Raw genomic sequence first — 20,284 nt, forward strand, 5'->3', positions numbered from 1 at the left:
AAGGTGGCCACGTCTTCCAACCTTTTCATCCTAATAAGCTAATTAATGAACGTTATTTAATTCAAACCGTAACCCACCCAAGAACTACTCAATGGTCTCAAGCCATACACAGCGATAACTATACTTCACCTTCAAAACCTTGCACTCATATCATGACAACAGCACTGTATCTTGATTGTGAATTAATTGAGACTCTTACCTAATTGAATGAGTTGGAGGAGGCAAATTAGAAGGAGAATAAGCAAAAAGAAGTAGGTGTTTGAGAAGAATGAAAGCTTAGGTCACATGGTACACATTGAAAAGGGCCTTGCTGGTTACAATAGGAAGAAGGAGATAGGAGCCACCTAAGAACCTGCCCGAGGTCAATTCACAATGATAATCACATCTCTTGCAAGCAATGCAAATACAGCCAGGGAAGATATTGACGTCCTGGATTTTACTTGCTAGCTAGTTATTATAATGTAGATGTGTGTGTGTACCTTAATTGCTGCTACGTTAATTCCTTGTCTTCTGAGTTATCCATACGTAGACTACTCGCGACAGATCTAATTTTGAGGTCAACTTGTCAAGAAATATGCTCATCCACAACCTTCAGTAGATTTCTTTCTTTCTTGGGCCAAAACATTCCAGGTGATTCGTTTCAGAGGAAGAAGCAAAACGCCAAAATGGGCTTTCATTTTGTCGCATTTTCAGTCTCATTAAATAGTTATTTAAATGGTTATAAGTTCTCCTGAGGCGGTCGAGTTTGAACAACTTGGGCACAACCGCACAAGTAAGCTGGTATTTTTCCAAAACGTTGTTTGTATTCCAGGGTATTATGAATTCATAATTTTTTATTGAATTATTTTTCATGGATCAAAATTTAATTAAGACAGTAAATATATAATCAAATTTGAATCTTGGGTTACTTATGGTTTACCATGTGTAATCATTACATCTTAAATTTTATAATTGCGTGCAATTTTCAATATCCCGTTCAAGTGGGAGAGTCGCCTTCTAGTTATTATTGTCACAAAACCTGGACAGTAAACCTGTTTGAGTTATGAGGATATCATTATTTATTTATGTTTTTTTCCTTGCCCGAAACACAAGTTAATTTTATTAATCATAAAAAAATGTGCTACACGTGCTAATAGATGAAGCCAACAGGGGGGGGGGGGGAACTGCTGAAGATCCTACATAACCAGAACTAAACACACAAACCCGAATAAAAAGTCATTACAGTCAAAATGAACAGCAAAATATTAACCAAAGGAAGTGTTGGTGACAAAACCTAGAAACAGTACAAAAAAAAAACATAGAAACAGTCATCTGCTATGCAGCAGCAACACCACTTTAACCAATGCCACTTCTCTCCATCTCCAACCTGCCTGCCTTTAACCAAAAGGAAGAAAAGAGTCTCAAATCATTGGTCAAAATATTAACCAAAGGGAGTGCTGGTAACAAAACTCATCCAACAGGACACAATCTCTCTTTACAAGACATAGCTACCTAATTAGCTACTTCATTACCTTTTATAGATGAAAGAGAAATAACAAAACCATAACACTTAGCTAAAGCATCTAAAACTTCCTTCATCTCCCACCTGCCCCTCCAGTCAGCCATTGTTATCGATTTCTTTTTACAGCACTGGAGAAGACCGGCACAATCAATCTCTATTTTAGCTTCTTTCATATCCTGCTTATTTAGTATTGCCATAGCTTTTTTAATTGCCAATACTTTAGCCGCAAATGGAAAATCAGCTTGCGCCATCTCTCCAGATCCTCAAAGCCTTTCTCCTTTTATGTTCCTGCAAATCAAACCAATAGCAGCATTGTTACTTGTTAGTAATTATATCATAAGATCCAACACAGTTCCCCTTCATCCTTCCTTTCTTCGGACCCATCTAAATCTTCTTATTATCTTCTGCCTTTGCTGCCTCGCTCCTCTTTCAACCAGCCTTTTACTTTCCAGAATTCATTTATAGCTTTTCTAAACCCATAGATAACTCTCATCGAATCAGGTTGCTTTTGCTAAAAAATGAAACCATTTCTTTCCTTCCAAATCAGCTACATAATCCAAACAAAATGAGCAATCTAAATTCATCAACCATTTTACCTTCTAAAATTGCCTTCTGAAACCAGATTGTCTTTATCAAATCTCAAAGACAGATCACTACCAAACCATACAGATTTGACCCAAAAATCATAAAAAAAATTGCATGTTCAATTGATTTAGCTTCCTCACCGCATATCTAACAAATAGGATCTTTGTACTATTTTCTTCTATACAAGGCTTCTATCACTGGTAAAACTTCAGCAACACACGTCCAAAGGAAATGAACAACTTTTGGTAATGCTTTATTTATTGATATAAAATATAAAATTTAGAACAAATTGTGCAAGTTATAAATTTATAATAAGCAAAAATGCACCTTTACTTTTCAAATTTATATAAAATTTCATTTTAATTCCTCAACTTCGGAAATGTTTAATTCTAACACTGTTAATTATATTAGCAGAAATAAAACATTTTCAAATGTCAAATGTTTACGCATTAAATTTATTTTTATAAAAACTAAAAAAAAATTAAACTTAAAGATCATTTGAGAATTCTTTATTAACAATTTCTGTTAAAGAGATGAAATGCTAAGATTGAAGAACTAAAAACACCCCTTATAAGATTAAAAATAAATAAATTAGAATTTTGCATAAAGTTGAAGTACACAAATGTACTTTTACTTTTGTAATAACCGGCTTTGGGAAAATCAAACCAATTTAAAAAATTTCACAAGGAAAGCTTACGCAGCTCGAACTAAAGAGTGCCACCGATGATGGCTCAGCATGGATAGGAGGGATTTTGCAAGCATGCGCATTTACCATCTTTGATCACTGATCAAGCTGCGAACAATGATACCTCTTCATATCTGAACGATTATCAGTCACCGTATTGGGAGAAGCATACGTTTTCTCAGCGAAAATGGAGAAAAACCAGAGGGTGTTTTTTTTTTTGGGTTGGATGGGGTTGCGGAGCGACCTGTCTCATAATATAATATACATTATAGACGATTTACAAATACAAACCAAGCCACGTAAAAATCTAAATTCTTGAATTGGAACAAAGCTTCCCGGAATTGATCTTAACCAGGAGTGTAACTGCAACGTTCCAGTGTATCATCCTAGATAACCGAATGAAATAACTGGTGCTACAAGCAGTCGCACCAAAAAAAATAGGAGCTTAATGAGTGGACTTTCACGGGCAAAAATTGTCATGCAGTCCCAAGAACACGAACATGATACGGTGGTCCCCGGCAGAAGATTGGCTCATCAGCCGAATTGGTCCTTGCTCGAGCCCTGAGAATGTCATTTGCATCACTGATCACTGCTGCAGCCGCGAGGGTATACTCTCCCGGAACAAGAAAATACAAGCAGAAACAATGTTTAACTTCTGTAAGTGGGGGAATCTCCATTGTAATATCATTTAGAACCCCTGAAAATGGTCAATTAAGGCAGGTTCAGAGACTAACAAAACTTCATGTAACTGCTAAAACCACAAAAAAAGTACCAAATTACCAGTCCATAGAACAGTTGCCTTTGCCCCATCTACACAATTTTCCCCGGCTACATCTCTGCAAGTAATGTTAAGATTCATTTTAATCAAATCCTTTGTATTATTACGGACAAGAACCTCCATTGGCGTCATTTCATGTGCAAAAACAAAATCTTTTGATGCAGGAGATTGCACATCATCAACATTGGATTCTCTTTCAGAATCAGGTTTTTCTGATTCAAAATCATTTCTGACAAGCCTGAAGCCAAAGGTCAATGGATCAGGCAGCAGGACATCCATAATTGAGGTCTGAAGAGCAGCCTGGATAGCATCCTTAATATTCAACTCTCCAGAGCTATTGCGTCCTGAATGCCATCTAACTTTAATCCTAGATATAAGGTTCTTGATACAGGCATTAAGTTCAGCTTTAGTGTTCTTCTCTGAGAACATCGCATTCCTGCCTCCAGCAACCCCGTCTACCTGAATATCCTTCATGAAGAAGGAATCATCAAGAACTGGTAGTTTAAAGTGCTCAAGAGGCACTAGAACCCTGGCGGAGCAATCTCTATCTATTCTTGTTTTAGGATATCCATATTCAGCAGCATCCTGATCACCAGAAAGATTGTCCTCATCGCTAGAGTTCTCCAGTTTGACAGTAACACTAATTTCAAACACAACATCAGTGGGGTTAGACAGCTCAAGTTCAAGAAATCGCAACCCCCAACTTCCTCTGAAAGGATCAATTTTCACCAATCTGTCCATTTTTGTCTGAGAGTCAACATTCCCTCCAGTGGATTTACCACTTGTATCAGCCAGCTTGGGAAGATTCTCACCAACATGAGCAGGAAACTCCATTGAAAGCAGCCGAGCCTTAACAAAACACAAGCCTGGTAAAACACAAATATGCAAGGGAACGACAAGGCGCCTACCAGGGGGCACATTAGATCCATTATTTTGAAGATTGCCAGAGGTTTGCAGTGGACCTAAAATGAAAAAGTGGAATTAGCATTATTACCAAGCATGGAAGCACTAGCATGGATTAATAATGCTTACAGGGCACAGAAGACTACCAAATGACAAACTGACACAAGAAAAGAAGTCTGCATGCAAGTGTGAATGCATAGGGTTTAAATTTATTCCAAGATGGAAGCAACATAAGGCGCCAGAGCCATTCATCCCAGGGTAACAGCTAAAGAAAAAAATCACTGCATTGACAAAGAGATATGGGAAAAAAAGCAAAAAAAGCCCCCCCCTTCAAAGGCAAAAAAGGAAAAAAAAAGAAAAAGAAAAAAGAAGCAGCAGCAAAGTGATTGTATGCTAGAGCAAGGATCCGTGCTAATTATTAATAATGCAGGAAGAAAAATATATGTAATATTTTAAAGTAAATACCAGCATAATGTATCAATAATGAAGGGCTGATTCCATCTTTAACATGCCTCATGATGCTTCCAGAGGCACTCTTCCCAGCACTGGTATCTGGATCCACCAAACCAACCTGCCAAGCTCTCAAGGTCACTGGTAATGTCACTTCTGCTCCAGGCTTTAGAGGAAGGCAAGACTTTAAAGTTTCAAAAGAATATGAAAGCACAGAATCTTGATTTTTTCCTGACAATGAAATATGTGCTTGCTCAATTGGAACTGTGCCTGCATTAGCCAGACATATCCATACATCACGAATTTCACCTTCATACAAAATGATGGCACCGTCACCCCCGACAACACGTGACACCAGCAATGGAAGCGGCGGCACAACAGAAATATTTGGAACAGACACATTTTTTAATTTCGGAGATCCACAGCAGCGGAACGGATCAGAGAGGACAAGTCCTTGTGCTGCTCCAAGAAGGAGATTGTCAACATCTTTAAACAGGTGTTCAGTAATTACACCAAAACAATGAACAATGCACCCAGGAATTGTAACTACTCCTACAGATGTTGGGATTCCTGATAAGGTGATCACTTTTGATGAATTAGGTGGAAGGCTAACACTCACAGGGAAAGCATCAAAATTTCCTGAATGCACAGACAAATAGATGCTATCAACCTTCAAATCAAAGCCACATGGATTTGCCAATTCCACCAAGACCTGGACAGGCTCTCCAACAATCCAAATAAGCTCCTGCTTCTTAGCATTATTGGACTCTCCTTTGCTAAATGGTGTATATATGAAAGGGCCTGAAGGAGCAGAACCTGCCCACCAGTCTTCCCTAGCTGTGTTGCGTTTTACAATGTCCATCTGTGTTGGATGGAGAGGAAAAGAATGCAACCTGGAAGCAATCAATGATCAAATGGCTGCCTGAGTATGTTGTCCAAAATTTGCATCATTAATCATAAGCCAAAAAGTACAATATGGTCCCTACTAAGCAGTATTCAATATCTCTAAAGACTAGCAACAGAGTGTTATTCTGATCCACTGCCAACCAGTTACTGCAGCTAAAACTGTAGTTTGTAAAAGTAGATTGCATATACTCCCTCTGTCCCAAATTATAAGATACTTTTAAACAAAATCTCACATATCAATAAACTTCATTAAATACACTTAACAACCATATTCTTTCAAAACAAAAATATAAACTTTCAAAAATATGCTTCATTTAGTAACCATAAATTTACATTTAATTAGTATTAAATAAAGAGAGAGAAATGGTAATATTGGAATAAGTGTACTTAATGAAACCTTAATTTTCTCAAACTGTCTTATATTTTGGGATAGTAAATCTCCTCTAAAGTATTTTATAATTTGGAACAGAGGGAATAGAAAATTTCCACCCATGTGCAAATAGATAAGCTTTCCACTATGATACCTAATTGATGTGATGACGTTTGTGAAAAAATATTGAAGACAAAATTGCTGCTTTAAAAACAAAATAAGAGAAATTATTAATAAAAATGGAGAAACATTGTTTATTGAGGCAACGAACTCATTTTACAAAACTGAATGAGCCAAAATACAATAACAGGACAAACTACAAAGTGATGGACTACAACTTTTGAGTTGATAATATATGGCCACAAGTAGTTACATGTAAATGTATGAAAAACAAGTTACCTCTACTGATAAATTTGATACTTTATTCTGGCTTATGTTTTCTATGGGAATGAAATGGTATACTTAATCATAAAGCAAAATGCAGGCAATTATCATAAACAGGTAAACACCTTATAAAAGGTAAGGCAGGATCAGCACAACGAGTCCCTGGTGGCAGCCTTTCAGCTGAATTTTTAAGTGCACTAGCTAGACCATTTTGCCCAACAGGAGTAATTAGAGGATAATATGATCTGAGTAGTCTTGCTGCTGCACTCCATGCAGCAAGAGGATCTCCAGCACGGACAGCAGAAAGAAGAATTTCTCTTAATACCACCATCTGAAGGGTACTCCACTGAGACTCAAAGAGCGAGACTGCTGATTGGGGATACTTTTTCCCACTATCTGCATTACTTGATCCGATTCCCTTCTGGCAAAGTATGTGACAACTTTTAATAAAAGCATAAGAACAGAGCGAATTATTTAAACCAACTGAAGTCTCCAAATAATTAATTTCTTTATGAGTCTCTGACTTCATTCATTATTTTCATGTTAGGCTTTTAACCTCTACAATTAGTAGAATAAAACTGTCTTTTAAAACTTGCGTATTTGGAAAAATATCTTGGAAAAATAGAGTAAACCACATTGGCAACGGAACAACATGGTTTATATAACATCTGTTTGACTGGGAAGGAAATCATTCATTCTCCTACCAGCCCAAGGTTTGACATGAAATCTTCCGACTTCCTGCATAAATGTTCCCATTTATAGATCTAAGCTAATGATTTTTCCTTATCTCCAGAAATTACAAAAGTTAACATTATGTAAGAATGATAACCTATAACATCATAAAAGATGATAGCCTAGTCATGTAAGGCAGCATTTAGGTAGATGAAAACCACCATGTTTCAATCCATATCTTTCATTCTTAAGACAATTTTTCACTAAGTTGTAGAGGCTAGTTCCTCTGCCAAGAGTTAAAACATTAACTATGAAAATTAGCAATTCCAAATGACTAATGGATCTCCAGATAAACCCTTCAGTGGATTTGACTATAAGTAGCACAAATCAAACAGATAGGTTACAAGAAGGTGAAACTCTGATGCTGCATGTTGCCTTTAAGTTTCATTTAATAAACAGATAGAAAGGTTCTCGTTGGATAGTGGGCTTTCTATTCTTGCCTGCTATGCAAAGTCCTGATTAATGATGGCCCTCATGCCTTACCACCAGAAAATAAGCCCAGACTTCTCAATACCAACTTCCATCTTGGAGTTGTATGCAATAGTGAGTATCATGAACATTTTGATAACCAGCAACAGCCTTGACCAGAGTAATATTTTTAAGCTCAAAGCTAATGAGTGGGTAGTTGTTTCAGACTCAGTTAACAAATCCAAAATATGATAGAAGCAGTGACAGCAAGAGGGATTGATGATGACCATCACAGTGTTCAATGGTCTCTAGTTTGAAAGAATATGTAACATTTGAATCAAAATGTAAACCTCCACTGTAAAACTGACCATTTCACGGTCACTAATTAAAGAAGCATGCCACTTATATGAATACGTTTCCTAAAGGATGGCACTTGTAAACTCACGTTAGGTAGAGAATTCTCAAATACTGATGCTCTACTTTGAACATGATATGCTTCAGTAGTCAGTGCCAAAACTTGTAAAGCGCTAATTGCAGCCAAACGATTATCTTGCTGCAGATATAACTGAGCAACCTGCCTTGTAAAGAAAGCAGCCTTTCTCTCGTATCCAAGACTGCCATATAAACGAGCTATTTCAACAAACAGTATAAGTCTATCACTGGCATCTATTAAAGATTTAGCACCATCTGCAGCATTGGTTAAATATTCCGTCACCTCCTTGGCCAGCTCTCTCCTGCTCATTAAGAGAACTCAAATAAAATGTGATGAAAATTCAACAGAATGGTAAACACATTGCTGAAGCTGAACATAAAACAACAAATTATTTTAAAATTTACGTGAATAACATGCATATGTTTGTTAATGTTGAGACACCCAATGCAGATAACTCCAGTTTTTATGACACAGATGTATGAAATCCTATAGCCTTGTGAAAGTCAAACAACTGAGACATAATTTCTAAAGGCTCAAGCATAAAGTGACACCTACAAGCTTCACAAATTAGCTCAATATTCTATGCATAAAGGACAAACATGCCACTTTGTAGAAGTACCGGAAAAGCACTTGCCTGCAAAGAAACCTTGCCAATTTCAAAGTAGCTTCAAGTTCAAAACTTAGGGGAGAGACTCTGCACAATATGAGCAAAAAATGCTAAGGATCAACAACTCATAATTAGAAAAATGCCAACAAGTTTTACAATTCAGAAAAAGCGAAACAGATCAACAAGAAAGATGGGCTAACAGAGTCTCAAAGACATAGTTACCTCTGAACATTATCTTGTGACTTCTTGTAATTCAAGATTACGCTGTTGTAACGGTATCTAACTTCCTCCTCCAAGATTGAATCTTTCTGGCCCATGCGATCAATCTTAAACCACAAATTATAAAGTCATTTTCCAGGGCAACTTTGGTCACCATATGTACATTTTGATACCATCTACTGCCACCAAATTCTGCCACTACATCTCCTTTGATGGAAATCATCTAGCATTTATGTTCTCACTATGCGGTAAGTGATAAATGCCATGCAATTCCGTACAGCATTAGCAGTAGTTCCTAAAGGTGGCAGTCTGCAGTCCACCCGTTATAAGTATATAACTACAGTCCAAGATAAAATCAACAGACAAATCCATAAGGTAGTATTCTTAATACGAAAATTTCCCTTCTCCATCAAGCATCAAGACCTCGCTTGACAGAAGTGAAAGTCAAGAGATGAGAAATTTCCGCTACTAGTTCCTGCTTTTTTCACTGCTACCTACTAATTGATGCTTTCTATATAATATACAAAATAAATGATTCTTGAAATAGAGTTTTTGTACAAAAAGCATTTGAAAGTTTGCAGAGAGAAAATTCTACAAGTAACAAGCCGTTAATTCAAGAAGGCGAATACAAAATTAAATGGTACCATCTTGCATAACCTCAATTAGTGTTCAAAACTTCAAAACAAATCATTAATCACCGAAGGAGATAAAGGTCGAACAATCAATTCATGCGTTATCATAGAAATATGACCATTCCTTTCATCAGGGAACAGGGAATTCCAAATCCCAAAACGAAAGAAAAGAAATTTAAACAGACGAAATAAGAGAAATACCAGCAAGGCACAAACGCTCCCCTCCAGTGCGCCGGCATACCAGAAGTAATCGCCGGTCAACCTGGCAAGTTCCAATGCAGTAGAATAATGGGCATTTGCATCAACCGGCGATCCGGCCAGCAGGCAGTAGTCACCTATTGTCTTCTGAGCACGCCCAAGCCTTCGTTTTTTAGCCTTGATGACCTGCATATATAAACCAAATTTCAAGATGAATTAAGTTGATATTGCGACAGAAAACAGCAGATAGAAATGGAAAATAGAACGCTACTTCGAGGACGAAAAAAAAATGCAAATAATTAGGAGACCTAAACATGAACCTCCTCTGAGCTGAGACTCGCTTGAGAATCCAAAGGGGTCTTGAGTATGGTGCCTGAAGATTCAACCTGAAGCACCCACTTTTCAAATTCCATCAACAACGAAGCAGCAACTTCTTGCATCATAGTGTTCAAGTGGAACTCCAGTGTTTGACGATCAGCAGGGGGAAACAACCTTAAATTACCGCCCTTTTTACTTCCGTCCTCAAGCTGCAATCAAAACATAAGATAAGTAAGGAAAAGAAGCAGATCCAATAAAATTATTTATTTTTTCCCGATCCAAATTCCATGTTATGTTCCAACTGACCAAAAATAGTAAAATGCAAAACCCCCACCTGCGAATCATCTGGGCAGAATGCAAAGCAGCGATCGACAAGCGATGAGGGGTAAGACTTGCAGGAATTAGAAAATTGTTCAATGACAAAATCGAGATCGGGCGAGGAAGGGCAATGGCAAATGCCTATGACCACCAGGGTCTTACGATGAGATTGGAAGTCCTCCCATGGGCTTGGTTGCGCCCCTCCAAGAACAAATTTAAACTGGAGGAATCCCGAGTCCCATGGTTGATGAGCGAATGGCGATTTCTGGTGCTCTGTGTAGAAGGAGCTGATCGCCGAGAGCGGTATTGTATGGAGAGGAAACAGCATAGAGTAATAGTCCCGCAGCACATTCGACGGCACCATCCCGATCGGCAGTACCGCCACCTGGATTCTCGACGAGCTCTCAATGCTCACGTCCGGCTCCATGACAATGCAGGATGATGGAAACCGAAGAACCAGCCTCCAGCCGTTTCAGTGAGCGAGATCAACGTTAAGGCGAAACGAAGACATGAAATGACACGAGTACCCTTACCTAATGCAAAAATGACTAATTTGTCCTCCTTGCTCTCTTTGGTTGCTGCCGCCTCTTTGCCTAAAAGAATGACCTCAGCCCTTCATTTTATTCTAAAATATCTTTATAGTTGATTGTAAATTAATTTTTAAATATTTTAAATTTATATTTATAAAAATAAATATTATAAAATTTTTTAGTATTAAAACTGAACTACTTTTTATGTTTATCATATGCTATCATACACATTACTCCTTTCTTACGGCATATGAATAATTCATATTTAAATTTTTATTTTTATTTTATATTTATTAAAAGAAAAATACATAAAAAAGATTAAATTTTTAATAAATATATTGATTATCAATCTTATTAATATGAATTTAATTTAAATAATTTAATTTAATATAACTTTTTTACAGTTTTTATAAATCAATCACTAAATATATTCAGCATAATTTAAATATAATTTAAATAATTTAATTTAATATTAAAGTTTTATTATACTTTTTATAAATTGAATATTTAGATATATTTTAAATTTAGATATTTAAAATTTAATAATAATTTTTATAATTTTTATTTTTATAAATATAATATTTAAAATGTTTAAAAATTAATTTAAAATTAATGATGGTGATCATTTTAAAATAAAATGAAGGCCAAGATTACCTTTGGAGATGAGCACGGAATGCGGAACCTTCGGGCAGTGGGCACTCGCTACATGGGAGGAAAGAAACAATGCCGTTGAAACACAAGAAATTGAACCTAGGGGCGTCAGGACTCAGGAAGAAAGCGCAAGAACAGAGAAAGCGAAAAGAACAAGATCAAGATTTTTTGTTGAAGAATCAATTACCAAAGTCTGTACCTTAACTCTGTTTCTATATCGAGTAGCTTCAAGCTTCATGAGAGGTAAGAGAGGAACAGCATCGGCAACTCTCTTTCCTCGTCAGCCAACCAAGATCCTTTTCGACTAAGGTTCACTTAGCCACTGTAAAAAGAAAAAAAGAAGGGTGTTTGATACCGATCATCTTGCCCATTCACATATAAGAAATAAAATACTTAGTTTCCTTCCCGCCTACCCTGTGAATGGTTTCACTATCATGTCAGCGAAGGAAGAGAGCCCTGTAGCTCGGAATGATGTGCTTCACCTTCGAGGAATTCTTGAATCCTTCTTTAATGTATGATCAATCACTTCGCCTACACTATTTTGCCATCTTTTACTGAGTTATTTCCATCAATCCCTTCTTAGATTATAGATTCTGATATTCTGGAGGGAGTAATTCTGGATAACTTTAGAACCTAGAGAAATGCGAAGGATTTATGCTTACATATTGATTAACGCAACTGAAATATTGGCTGCGTTGGATTGTAAAGGAATACTTTGAATTAAGTTTCGGGCGAGTGGGCAGCTAAAAAGACGATGGTATGTGGGGCGATTATATGTTTCTTGTTATCTTAAGGTTACACCTCCAATGGACTATGCTGCAAAATTTTACAAGTGTGCCCAGTGGCCTGAAAAATTTGCTAATCATGAAAAGAGAATTAATATATTTTTGGAATGTTTTTACGTGTGTTATTGACTTTCTTGAGGTGTCAAGAAATTGAAGGTGGGAAATTGATGTCTGGCCTGGTAAGAACAGAAGGCTTATTGTTCACTGTCCTGATTTTAATTTTATATCCTTTCAGTTTACTGAAGCTGAAGATTTTCACCAATATGAAAATACAATCTCTGAGCTTGTCAAGCTCCTGGATTCCGTATTAGATGCTGCTCTATCTTATCCAGACAATGAACAGGAAGAGAGCAATGCATTTGAAGTTGTCTCTGAGATCTATCGACATATCTGTTCTCCTTCACTTGATCAGGTGGGTTCACTTAAGGCTTATGTTAAATAGATTTGCAAGTTACTATCTGAACCTCAAGAAGACATATCAATTGGTAGCATCTTGATGATCTTGTTTTATGATGAGAGCTTTTTAATGGACTAATAGTGAGAGACAAAATATTTACACCATACTTGAACCCATTTTTATTGATAGGATGTCTTATTTGAAGCTTGCAGTTTGAAGTTATTCTTCCTGCACAATGATCAATGATTTTAATAAATTGCTTGTTGACAGGCACTTGTAGATGCGCTGTCATTTGAATTGCCAAAGGCTGTTTCAAAGTTTGCAGCTGTATCACTGAGATTATCGGACATGGCTATTAGCATAATTAATCAGCTTATAGTGGTGTGTGGTCCAAGAGACATGCTTCCAATTCTTTGCAATGTAAGTTTTTATGTATTTATTTAAATAACATGGTTTTTTGTTTACACAATTGATATATTCATCGACCACATAGGCAGAGGTGAAGTAGATTAGTTGTGTCACCTTATGCTTTTTAATATATTGCTGCAGTCAAATATACGCTCTTCAGCTCTTCTGAATAGTTTTCCCTTGGACTGAGGTCCTCCTGGTTTTATGACATGTTTTCTGACCCGCAAGATTTCCATAGACCAATATTTCAAATTTCACCTCCCTCAGGCGATCAAGCCCCACTTCGTTTAGATGCAAACAATGTATCTCTATCCTGATGGCCATAAATATTGACTTTCTCATTATCAAGTTGCCTGCCAAGATTCACTGTTCATTACAACTGCCACCTAGCTTAAACTTTTTGGGTTTGTATCTTGATCACATTCTTCTGCTGATTTCATCGTAACAGGCATTAGGCTACTCGAGTAAGATGGTCCGAGCGTCTGCTTATGTTGTTCCTCCTTTTAGTGGGCTCTCGAAAGGTAATCCATTGCTGTGAAATTTCCAAACAACGAGTTTTTCAAAAAAAAAAAATTAGGGGTGTTCACAGGATAGGATGGGACCAAGACACCCTTGGCCTGTGTCCGGTCCCAAAGAAAAGATTGAGACTGAGTTTTTATCCCATGTCCCGTCTTTTCCCGAAAGTCTTCCCGTCCCATTAGAAATCGGGATGGGACTAAGACAAAATTGGAATGTCCTGCTATCCCGATAAATTGGACAATGTCGAAGAAAGATCTAGATAATAATATTCATTAAAATTCTAAATCATATGATTTATTAAGTTTAAAATAAAAAAACACAAGTACATAAATCTCAACAATTTAAAGTCAATTGTTGAATTACATTAATCACACCTACACATTATAATAGCAATTACAAGTGATCCTTAGGCTATAAGAGCAGCAACAAGAAGCTAGTCAATCACAACATCAAATCATTGTTTTTTTACTTTAGTTGAGATGTGTTAAACTAATTACTCTTTCAAAAATAAAGCAAGAAATACGATATAAATAAAAGTTATTAAATATGTATATAAGAATAAGTTATATTAATATATTATAAAGAAAGATATCCTTGTTTACTCTATGTCTTTAAAATTATCAACATAAAAATTTTTTGTTTTAAATAAGAATTGCACGTATTGAAATTATGATTAATATAATTAATATATTTAATGTATATTTTTAAAATAAAAAAATAGTATATATATAATATTCGGGACGGGACGGGATGTCTTGATTGTAATCCCATGTCCCGTTCAGTCTCGAACCCCTTTCCTCTCCCGTTTTGATTGTTTTCAGGCCAGGACAAAATATCGAGACGATACCGGGCCAATTGGGACAGGTACAAGCTGAACACCTCTAAAAAAAATTAATTGGGTGGGAAAAAGGAAATTGTGATTTGTGTCCAATAATAGAAAGATGGGCAGCAGCTACTTTGCAAGTTCACTTCCAACTTAGGGTTTTCTATTGATATATCCTGTTATTGAGTGAATCTTGATTGAATGAATTTCTTGAACCTGCTATTTGTTATCATGGAACTGAGTAGCTGTAAAGGATTCCCCACTTATTCTGAGTTCTGAACCCTGCATCGCTGTTTTTTTTTTTTTTTAATTCACGGCCTGAATTGCACCCAATTTGAGATTATTATGTAATAATAGACTGCAGACAGTTTAATCCCACAACAATTGAATTTCTTAGAGCTGTTGAGAACAGTTGATGGAAGTCATAATTTGTTTTTCCAGTGCTCTTGCTTGCTAAAGAAATGAAAGCATCAACTTGAAAGATAAGTTTTAAAAGGGTTAGATGCCCTGACGTGTTCACAGCATTTGACCATGCATCCAGATTATGGGTGAAAAGAGATTCTAGCATGAAAGGGTGCATGAGTTTCACACATCTATTTCTTTTAATCTTATGTCTGACCGTATCTTAAATCTTGAAGCCAATTTGCTTGTAAAATTTTTTTGACTGTCAGTTTGCCTTTTCAGTTTTCACATCTATTCAGAGGCGTCAGTTTGAACAAATAAAAGAAGCCATTCCTATCATTCTTAATGTTTTGAAGAATATGTCTTTACAGACAGATGATGCAGAACTTGAGGGTGTATTTGGCAAAGCTGTAGAGATTGCCAATTCTATACGTGCAATTTGCGCTAAGATGGTTTGTGAATTGTAACAAATCTCCTATTTTCTTTGGAAGGCTTCTATATTACTAATTTATATGAAATGTTTTCTTAGAGTTATTTTTTTAAAATGAAAAAACAGGAGAGTGGTACGAATGAGAAGCTTCGTGCTCTTCTAGGTCTGTATGCCTTGCAATGCATGGTCAGTATTTCTCTACTGCATGAAGATTTGATTCTTATTTGTATTTATTTGCCTTCCATGTCTAGTGGAATCCATTTGGTTTTGTCTATTAATGTTATGATACACTGTTAAAACCCAGGCTCTTCTTTCAGCCAGTTCAAGCTATAAATCTTCTACTTGTCACTCATTGGTTATACAACTATCACACATTATTTCATTTTGTGGATTATCCTATCCGTATCTCCTGACCAGTTATAATGTCGACATAGTGGCTAGCTTCGTATTTGGAGGTAGTTGTCTTAGCTTATTGCATGCCTGGTATTTATTTATTTCCATTATATAGCATGCAGCCAAGCACCTTTTACCTCTCCTAATGTTATTCTATTCCTCCACCCCAAAAAAAATATATATATATATACATCCAGAGGATAAAGGTGACTATACGGGTTGTTTATCACATGTCAAACATGGTGCTGCTCTTTCAGGTTTGTGTAAGGAAAATTGCTGTAATCGATCTATTACCTTTTCTTTCATGCTCTTTCCTTTTCACTGACCAGTGAAATTCCATCCTTCCAGTAATTTGGGGGTATGTCTCAAAAGAAGTTTCTGAAGCTACTAAAGAGGATTTAGATGTCATCAAGAATGAACTTTGCAGTGCTCAGACCAAAAGGTGGGAGGCATTAGGAACATTAAAGCATGCACTTTCCTTTGTAAATCTGCCATGGGAGTTGAAGAGACATACCATCAACTTCTTGCTTTGTGTCATTGATGGACATGTACCTGACAAGCATGATGACGAACTTTATGAGTGGTCAACTTATATGCCTAATGTTTTCTCAGCCCTGCAGGTGGTTCACTTAGACTCCTGAGTCGATTTTGTGTACCAATGCTTACTTTTACTCCTTTCTCTATGAGAAAAAGAAAATCCTGATATATTTCATCTCTGATGATCAAACACTATTGTGCAGGCTATCGTAATGGTTATCATGTGTGCCCCAGACACAGATTATAGGAAGAAAGCCTTTGATTTGTTAAAAAGGGTGAGTTTCTGACATTATACCCTGCCTTTTAAGTTGAATGTGTGGATAATTTCCATGAAATATGAGATGTGTATTCTTCATAAGAAAGAAATGTGGTATTTCTTAATCTTTAAGCACATCTTTCTAAAGAGATCTTGAGTGCCATTATTTTTGTGCCACTCAAAGCCAGGTACTTGATGATATTCACATTTCTCAAAGGTTTGACATTTTGCAAGCGTTGATTAGAGTCACTAACTCTTCCTCCATGGTAACTCTCCAAAACAACTTTGTTGAACTTTTTGTTCTTTACTTAAATGACTGTCTAATGTTTAAATCTATGCTGGCCGGTGGTTTTCTGGAGATTGCCATTCTCATTGACCTAGTCAGGAAGGAAATGCACATGGAAGTCTGCCATACCACACCAACAGAAAAAACTGAAGGCAAAGCACGTCCAAATACATCATTTTGGACTCCTAGTGTCCTTGAGTTGGTGGAGTTGGTTCTGAGACCACCACAGGGAGGACCTCCTTCCCTCCCTGAGCAGGGTGATGCGGTATTCTTAGTTTTTGATGGGTTCTGGTGGTTGATTTTTTTTTTTTATTTGGTAGATATTTTTTATAAATATTTCAACCCTGATAGTTTCGACTGCACCTGTTTGAGAAGGCCATCCTTATTTGTCTCATTTCTTTTTCGGAATTTAAAATAATATCAAAGTGTTATAAATTACTGAAATTCGTGCATCCCCCAGGTTTTGTCAGCCCTCAACCTATACAGATTTGTATTGATGACTGAATCTACAGGTAGGTCGAATCAAAGCATTGATTAGTTTGAAGTGTAATTTTTTGGTGGCAGAGTTAAATCTTCTAAGTAATTTAAAAGTCTAATAATGCCATTGTCTAATAGTGTTGGTTGTGTGTACATGAAACAGGGAACACAAACCACACTGGAGTTGTGTCCAGGAGCAGTCTGCAGAAAGCCTACAGCCAGTGGCTGCTTCCCTTACGCACCTTAGTGGCAGGCATAATGTCGGAGAATACAAACGACTATGATCAGCTTGCAGTTGACACTGTATGCACCCTGAATCCACTTGAGTTGGTTTTGTACCGCTGTATTGAGCTTGTGGAAGAAAAGCTAAAGCAATCCTCATAGAGTTGTAATATTTGATGTCCATTTTGAAAGATTTGCTGAACTTGTAATTTTCCTGGCAGATGCACTACAGCCATGACATTTATTTGAATTCTGCTTCGTTGTTTGTGTGCGTGTTTCGGTTTAGTGTGAACTGGTCGTGTCCGCTTAGAATCCTAATAACCTAGGCCAATAATCCATTCATTTATTAAGTCACTTTTGCCCTTCCTTGACTTTCCCCAAAGCAAGGTTCAGACTTGCTCTTATTTTGCCTATGAGCAGGCCCAAATATGTATCAGTAGGTCTTTATTTGAGTTGGCTTAACTATGAGCAAATATGGATATGTTCAGACATTCCCATGGGCAACTTTAGACTAGTCTGGATTTTGATTCAGAAGTATTCAATATAATTCAATTGAAAATATTTTTATAATTTTGGGATATAACAAGTTGTGAGATCATTCTTTTAGTTTGAAAGTTAATAATTAAAAATCATTGCGTGGATTAAAAAATTTAGAATACTATTTGTTCTTTTAGGCAAACTCCTGAGATAAAATTACTCTCTAGTCTAATCATAATTTTTCAACCGAAGGCTGGCTAACGTTAGTCAAATATTACAATGGGATGACGCTACAATATTTTTAAAACTTCCAAAGTATCCTCAATCAATAATTAATGATACCGGTTACACCATATAGCAAATTCTCTTCAATTTTTAAAAAGATTTTTGATATGAAACAGAAATTTCTCAAGGAAGACATATTTTGCGAAACGGACTAGTAATGGAACTGTACTAAGCAACGGCAAGGCTCACCAAAAAGAGGCAAGTAAATTAATTGTGAAATGATAATAGTAATAATAGTTGAAAGGACAAGCCCAAGCCGCTCCTTTCTATTATTGCTGCTCTACACATGCTCCATCACAACAATAATTTAAGCCCCAACCCTTCCATTTCCTTCCCCATTCATTGCTTTCCTAATGCCCATCTTGTCATCAATTATAACATGAGTGCTAAATGTTCATGTGATTCGAGCAAGATTAAGTATTACTCCTGCCATCATCTTTATGTTTTATAAGCAGTTCATAATTTCCCATCAAAACTTAAGACCCAATTTAATTATGATGGTATCGCTGAGCGGGTGTTTAACGTCTCTTATTCAGCTAATTCGAAATTGATATTCCTAATTTGTAACGTTTTCCAGAAAGAGAGAGGAGAGGAACAGGAAATCCTCACTTTTCAAGGAATCATGGCTGCTAAATTCAACCATGTCATTTTCTGGCATCAAGTAAGAATCATCGTCTTATTTTGAACTCCTTTTTTTCCTGCTTATAACACTTTCCAGTGAATTAATTCTTACTTGATGCCAAAAACTCTTGATCTATATTAAACTTGTGTTACAAAAACTAATGCAATGTTTGAGATTTTCTTCTGGATGAAATGAAATGAGATGGGATGGGTAAATTTTTTTTTACAACTATTTAGGAGAATTTTTAAAAATGGCGTAAAGTGGCTTACAATTACTATTCAAAACACCATTCTTAGCCATCATAAACTTACTTTGCCCTAACCTCAATTTGAGATGATTTATCATTATTACAAAATTACCTCATCCTCCTTAATTCTCGCCCTTATTCTTTCACTTTTTCTCACTTTAAAATTAGAAAAACATAATTATAACTGATTTAAATATATTACTTTTATAATAATTCTTAAAAAATTATTAAATAGAATTATTTATTCTTTTAATAAAATATTCCGTTCTATTACATTTCATCTCACTATATTTCATTAATAATGGTTCTGTTCCATTCTATTATGGCTAAAGCTGCAACAAAGTAAACATCTTATTACGTTAAGAAAGTCGAAGGACGAGAGGGAAGCAGGCAAACAGAAGTTAGAGGCGGGAAGCATAATCACCTGAGCCGCAGAAGCTTTGGGTAAAGTAAGTGATCGTTTACTAAAACGCTGCCCCAATCTCAAATTCATTGTTGCATGTTGCCCAATGATGCCGTTCAGAATTGCAGATCCTAAACAGTACACAGTGAACGGAGCGCTGCATAATATGCATGTAGTAATTCTTAGAATCAGTAATGACGTGGGAAATGAATCATACAACTTGGAGATTTGGGGCTGATTAGGCAGATTTTCAAAGTTCAGATCCATAATCCACCTAACACGTGACTAACTGCCATTTTCTCCACATATATGATAAGCCCCTCCCTGCGGACCACTTTTTCCTTCTCCTTTCGAGGCATACACACAACAAAAAGCATTGCGGAAGGAACCGTGCGTCATTGGGTGACTGAAATATCAAGTATCTACTCCACTCGTCGACCTCCTACTAATCCCTAATTAGTACTAGTTAATCATCTCATCCGACCTGATGGAAGCCTTTTTTGGCAGATTATTCCTGGCTTATTTCCCTTTGAAATCACCATTTATGATTCATGACAGGCATATCAATAATTATGAAATCTTATCCAACTATTGGAGCTTCCCCGCCAAGTTAAATGAGAAAAAAAGACACACCTGCTAGATTATCACGCTGTCGACTTCTTCATGTTCACACGCATCATTACGACGAGTTAATAATTTCTGGTTAT

The 20,284-nt window shown here is 36.4% G+C and overlaps 2 protein-coding genes across 4 annotated transcripts; one reads left to right on the forward strand and one right to left on the reverse strand.

Moving 5' to 3' along the window:
- Positions 1 to 3,003: 3,003 nt before the first annotated feature.
- On the reverse strand, positions 3,004 to 10,917 carry LOC129303208 (trafficking protein particle complex II-specific subunit 120 homolog). The gene is made up of 10 exons (XM_054942356.1): positions 10,444 to 10,917; positions 10,112 to 10,318; positions 9,795 to 9,977; positions 8,965 to 9,068; positions 8,770 to 8,829; positions 8,148 to 8,436; positions 6,688 to 6,983; positions 4,918 to 5,795; positions 3,552 to 4,511; positions 3,004 to 3,468 (listed from the first exon to the last, which is right to left on the reverse strand). The coding sequence occupies exons 1-10, from the start codon at positions 10,852 to 10,854 to the stop codon at positions 3,248 to 3,250; spliced, it is 3,609 nt and encodes a 1,202-aa protein (XP_054798331.1). The 5' UTR covers positions 10,855 to 10,917; the 3' UTR covers positions 3,004 to 3,247.
- A 699-nt stretch (positions 10,918 to 11,616) lies between these two features.
- On the forward strand, positions 11,617 to 17,808 carry LOC129303209 (aberrant root formation protein 4). 3 transcript variants are annotated; one of them, XM_054942359.1, is made up of 14 exons: positions 11,617 to 12,120; positions 12,629 to 12,805; positions 13,061 to 13,210; positions 13,647 to 13,719; positions 15,225 to 15,394; positions 15,499 to 15,558; positions 15,677 to 15,827; positions 15,963 to 16,022; positions 16,114 to 16,385; positions 16,506 to 16,577; positions 16,747 to 16,824; positions 16,918 to 17,101; positions 17,305 to 17,356; positions 17,485 to 17,622. In XM_054942359.1, exons 1-13 carry the CDS (start codon positions 12,043 to 12,045, stop codon positions 17,346 to 17,348), a joined length of 1,569 nt encoding a protein of 522 aa, XP_054798334.1. In that variant the 5' UTR covers positions 11,617 to 12,042; the 3' UTR covers positions 17,349 to 17,356; positions 17,485 to 17,622. The 3 variants fall into 3 exon arrangements, with proteins under 3 accessions (XP_054798334.1, XP_054798332.1, XP_054798333.1); XM_054942357.1 differs by having other exon boundaries at positions 11,619 to 12,120; positions 16,918 to 17,109; positions 17,485 to 17,808; XM_054942358.1 differs by lacking the exon at positions 15,963 to 16,022 and having other exon boundaries at positions 11,619 to 12,120; positions 16,918 to 17,109; positions 17,485 to 17,808.
- The last annotated feature ends 2,476 nt before the right edge of the window (positions 17,809 to 20,284 follow it).

The sequence above is a fragment of the Prosopis cineraria genome, unplaced genomic scaffold (assembly GCF_029017545.1).
Source record: "Prosopis cineraria cultivar Desert tree isolate PC_DT_omini unplaced genomic scaffold, ASM2901754v1 PC2, whole genome shotgun sequence".
In the NCBI taxonomy this organism is placed as follows: domain Eukaryota; kingdom Viridiplantae; phylum Streptophyta; class Magnoliopsida; order Fabales; family Fabaceae; genus Prosopis; species Prosopis cineraria.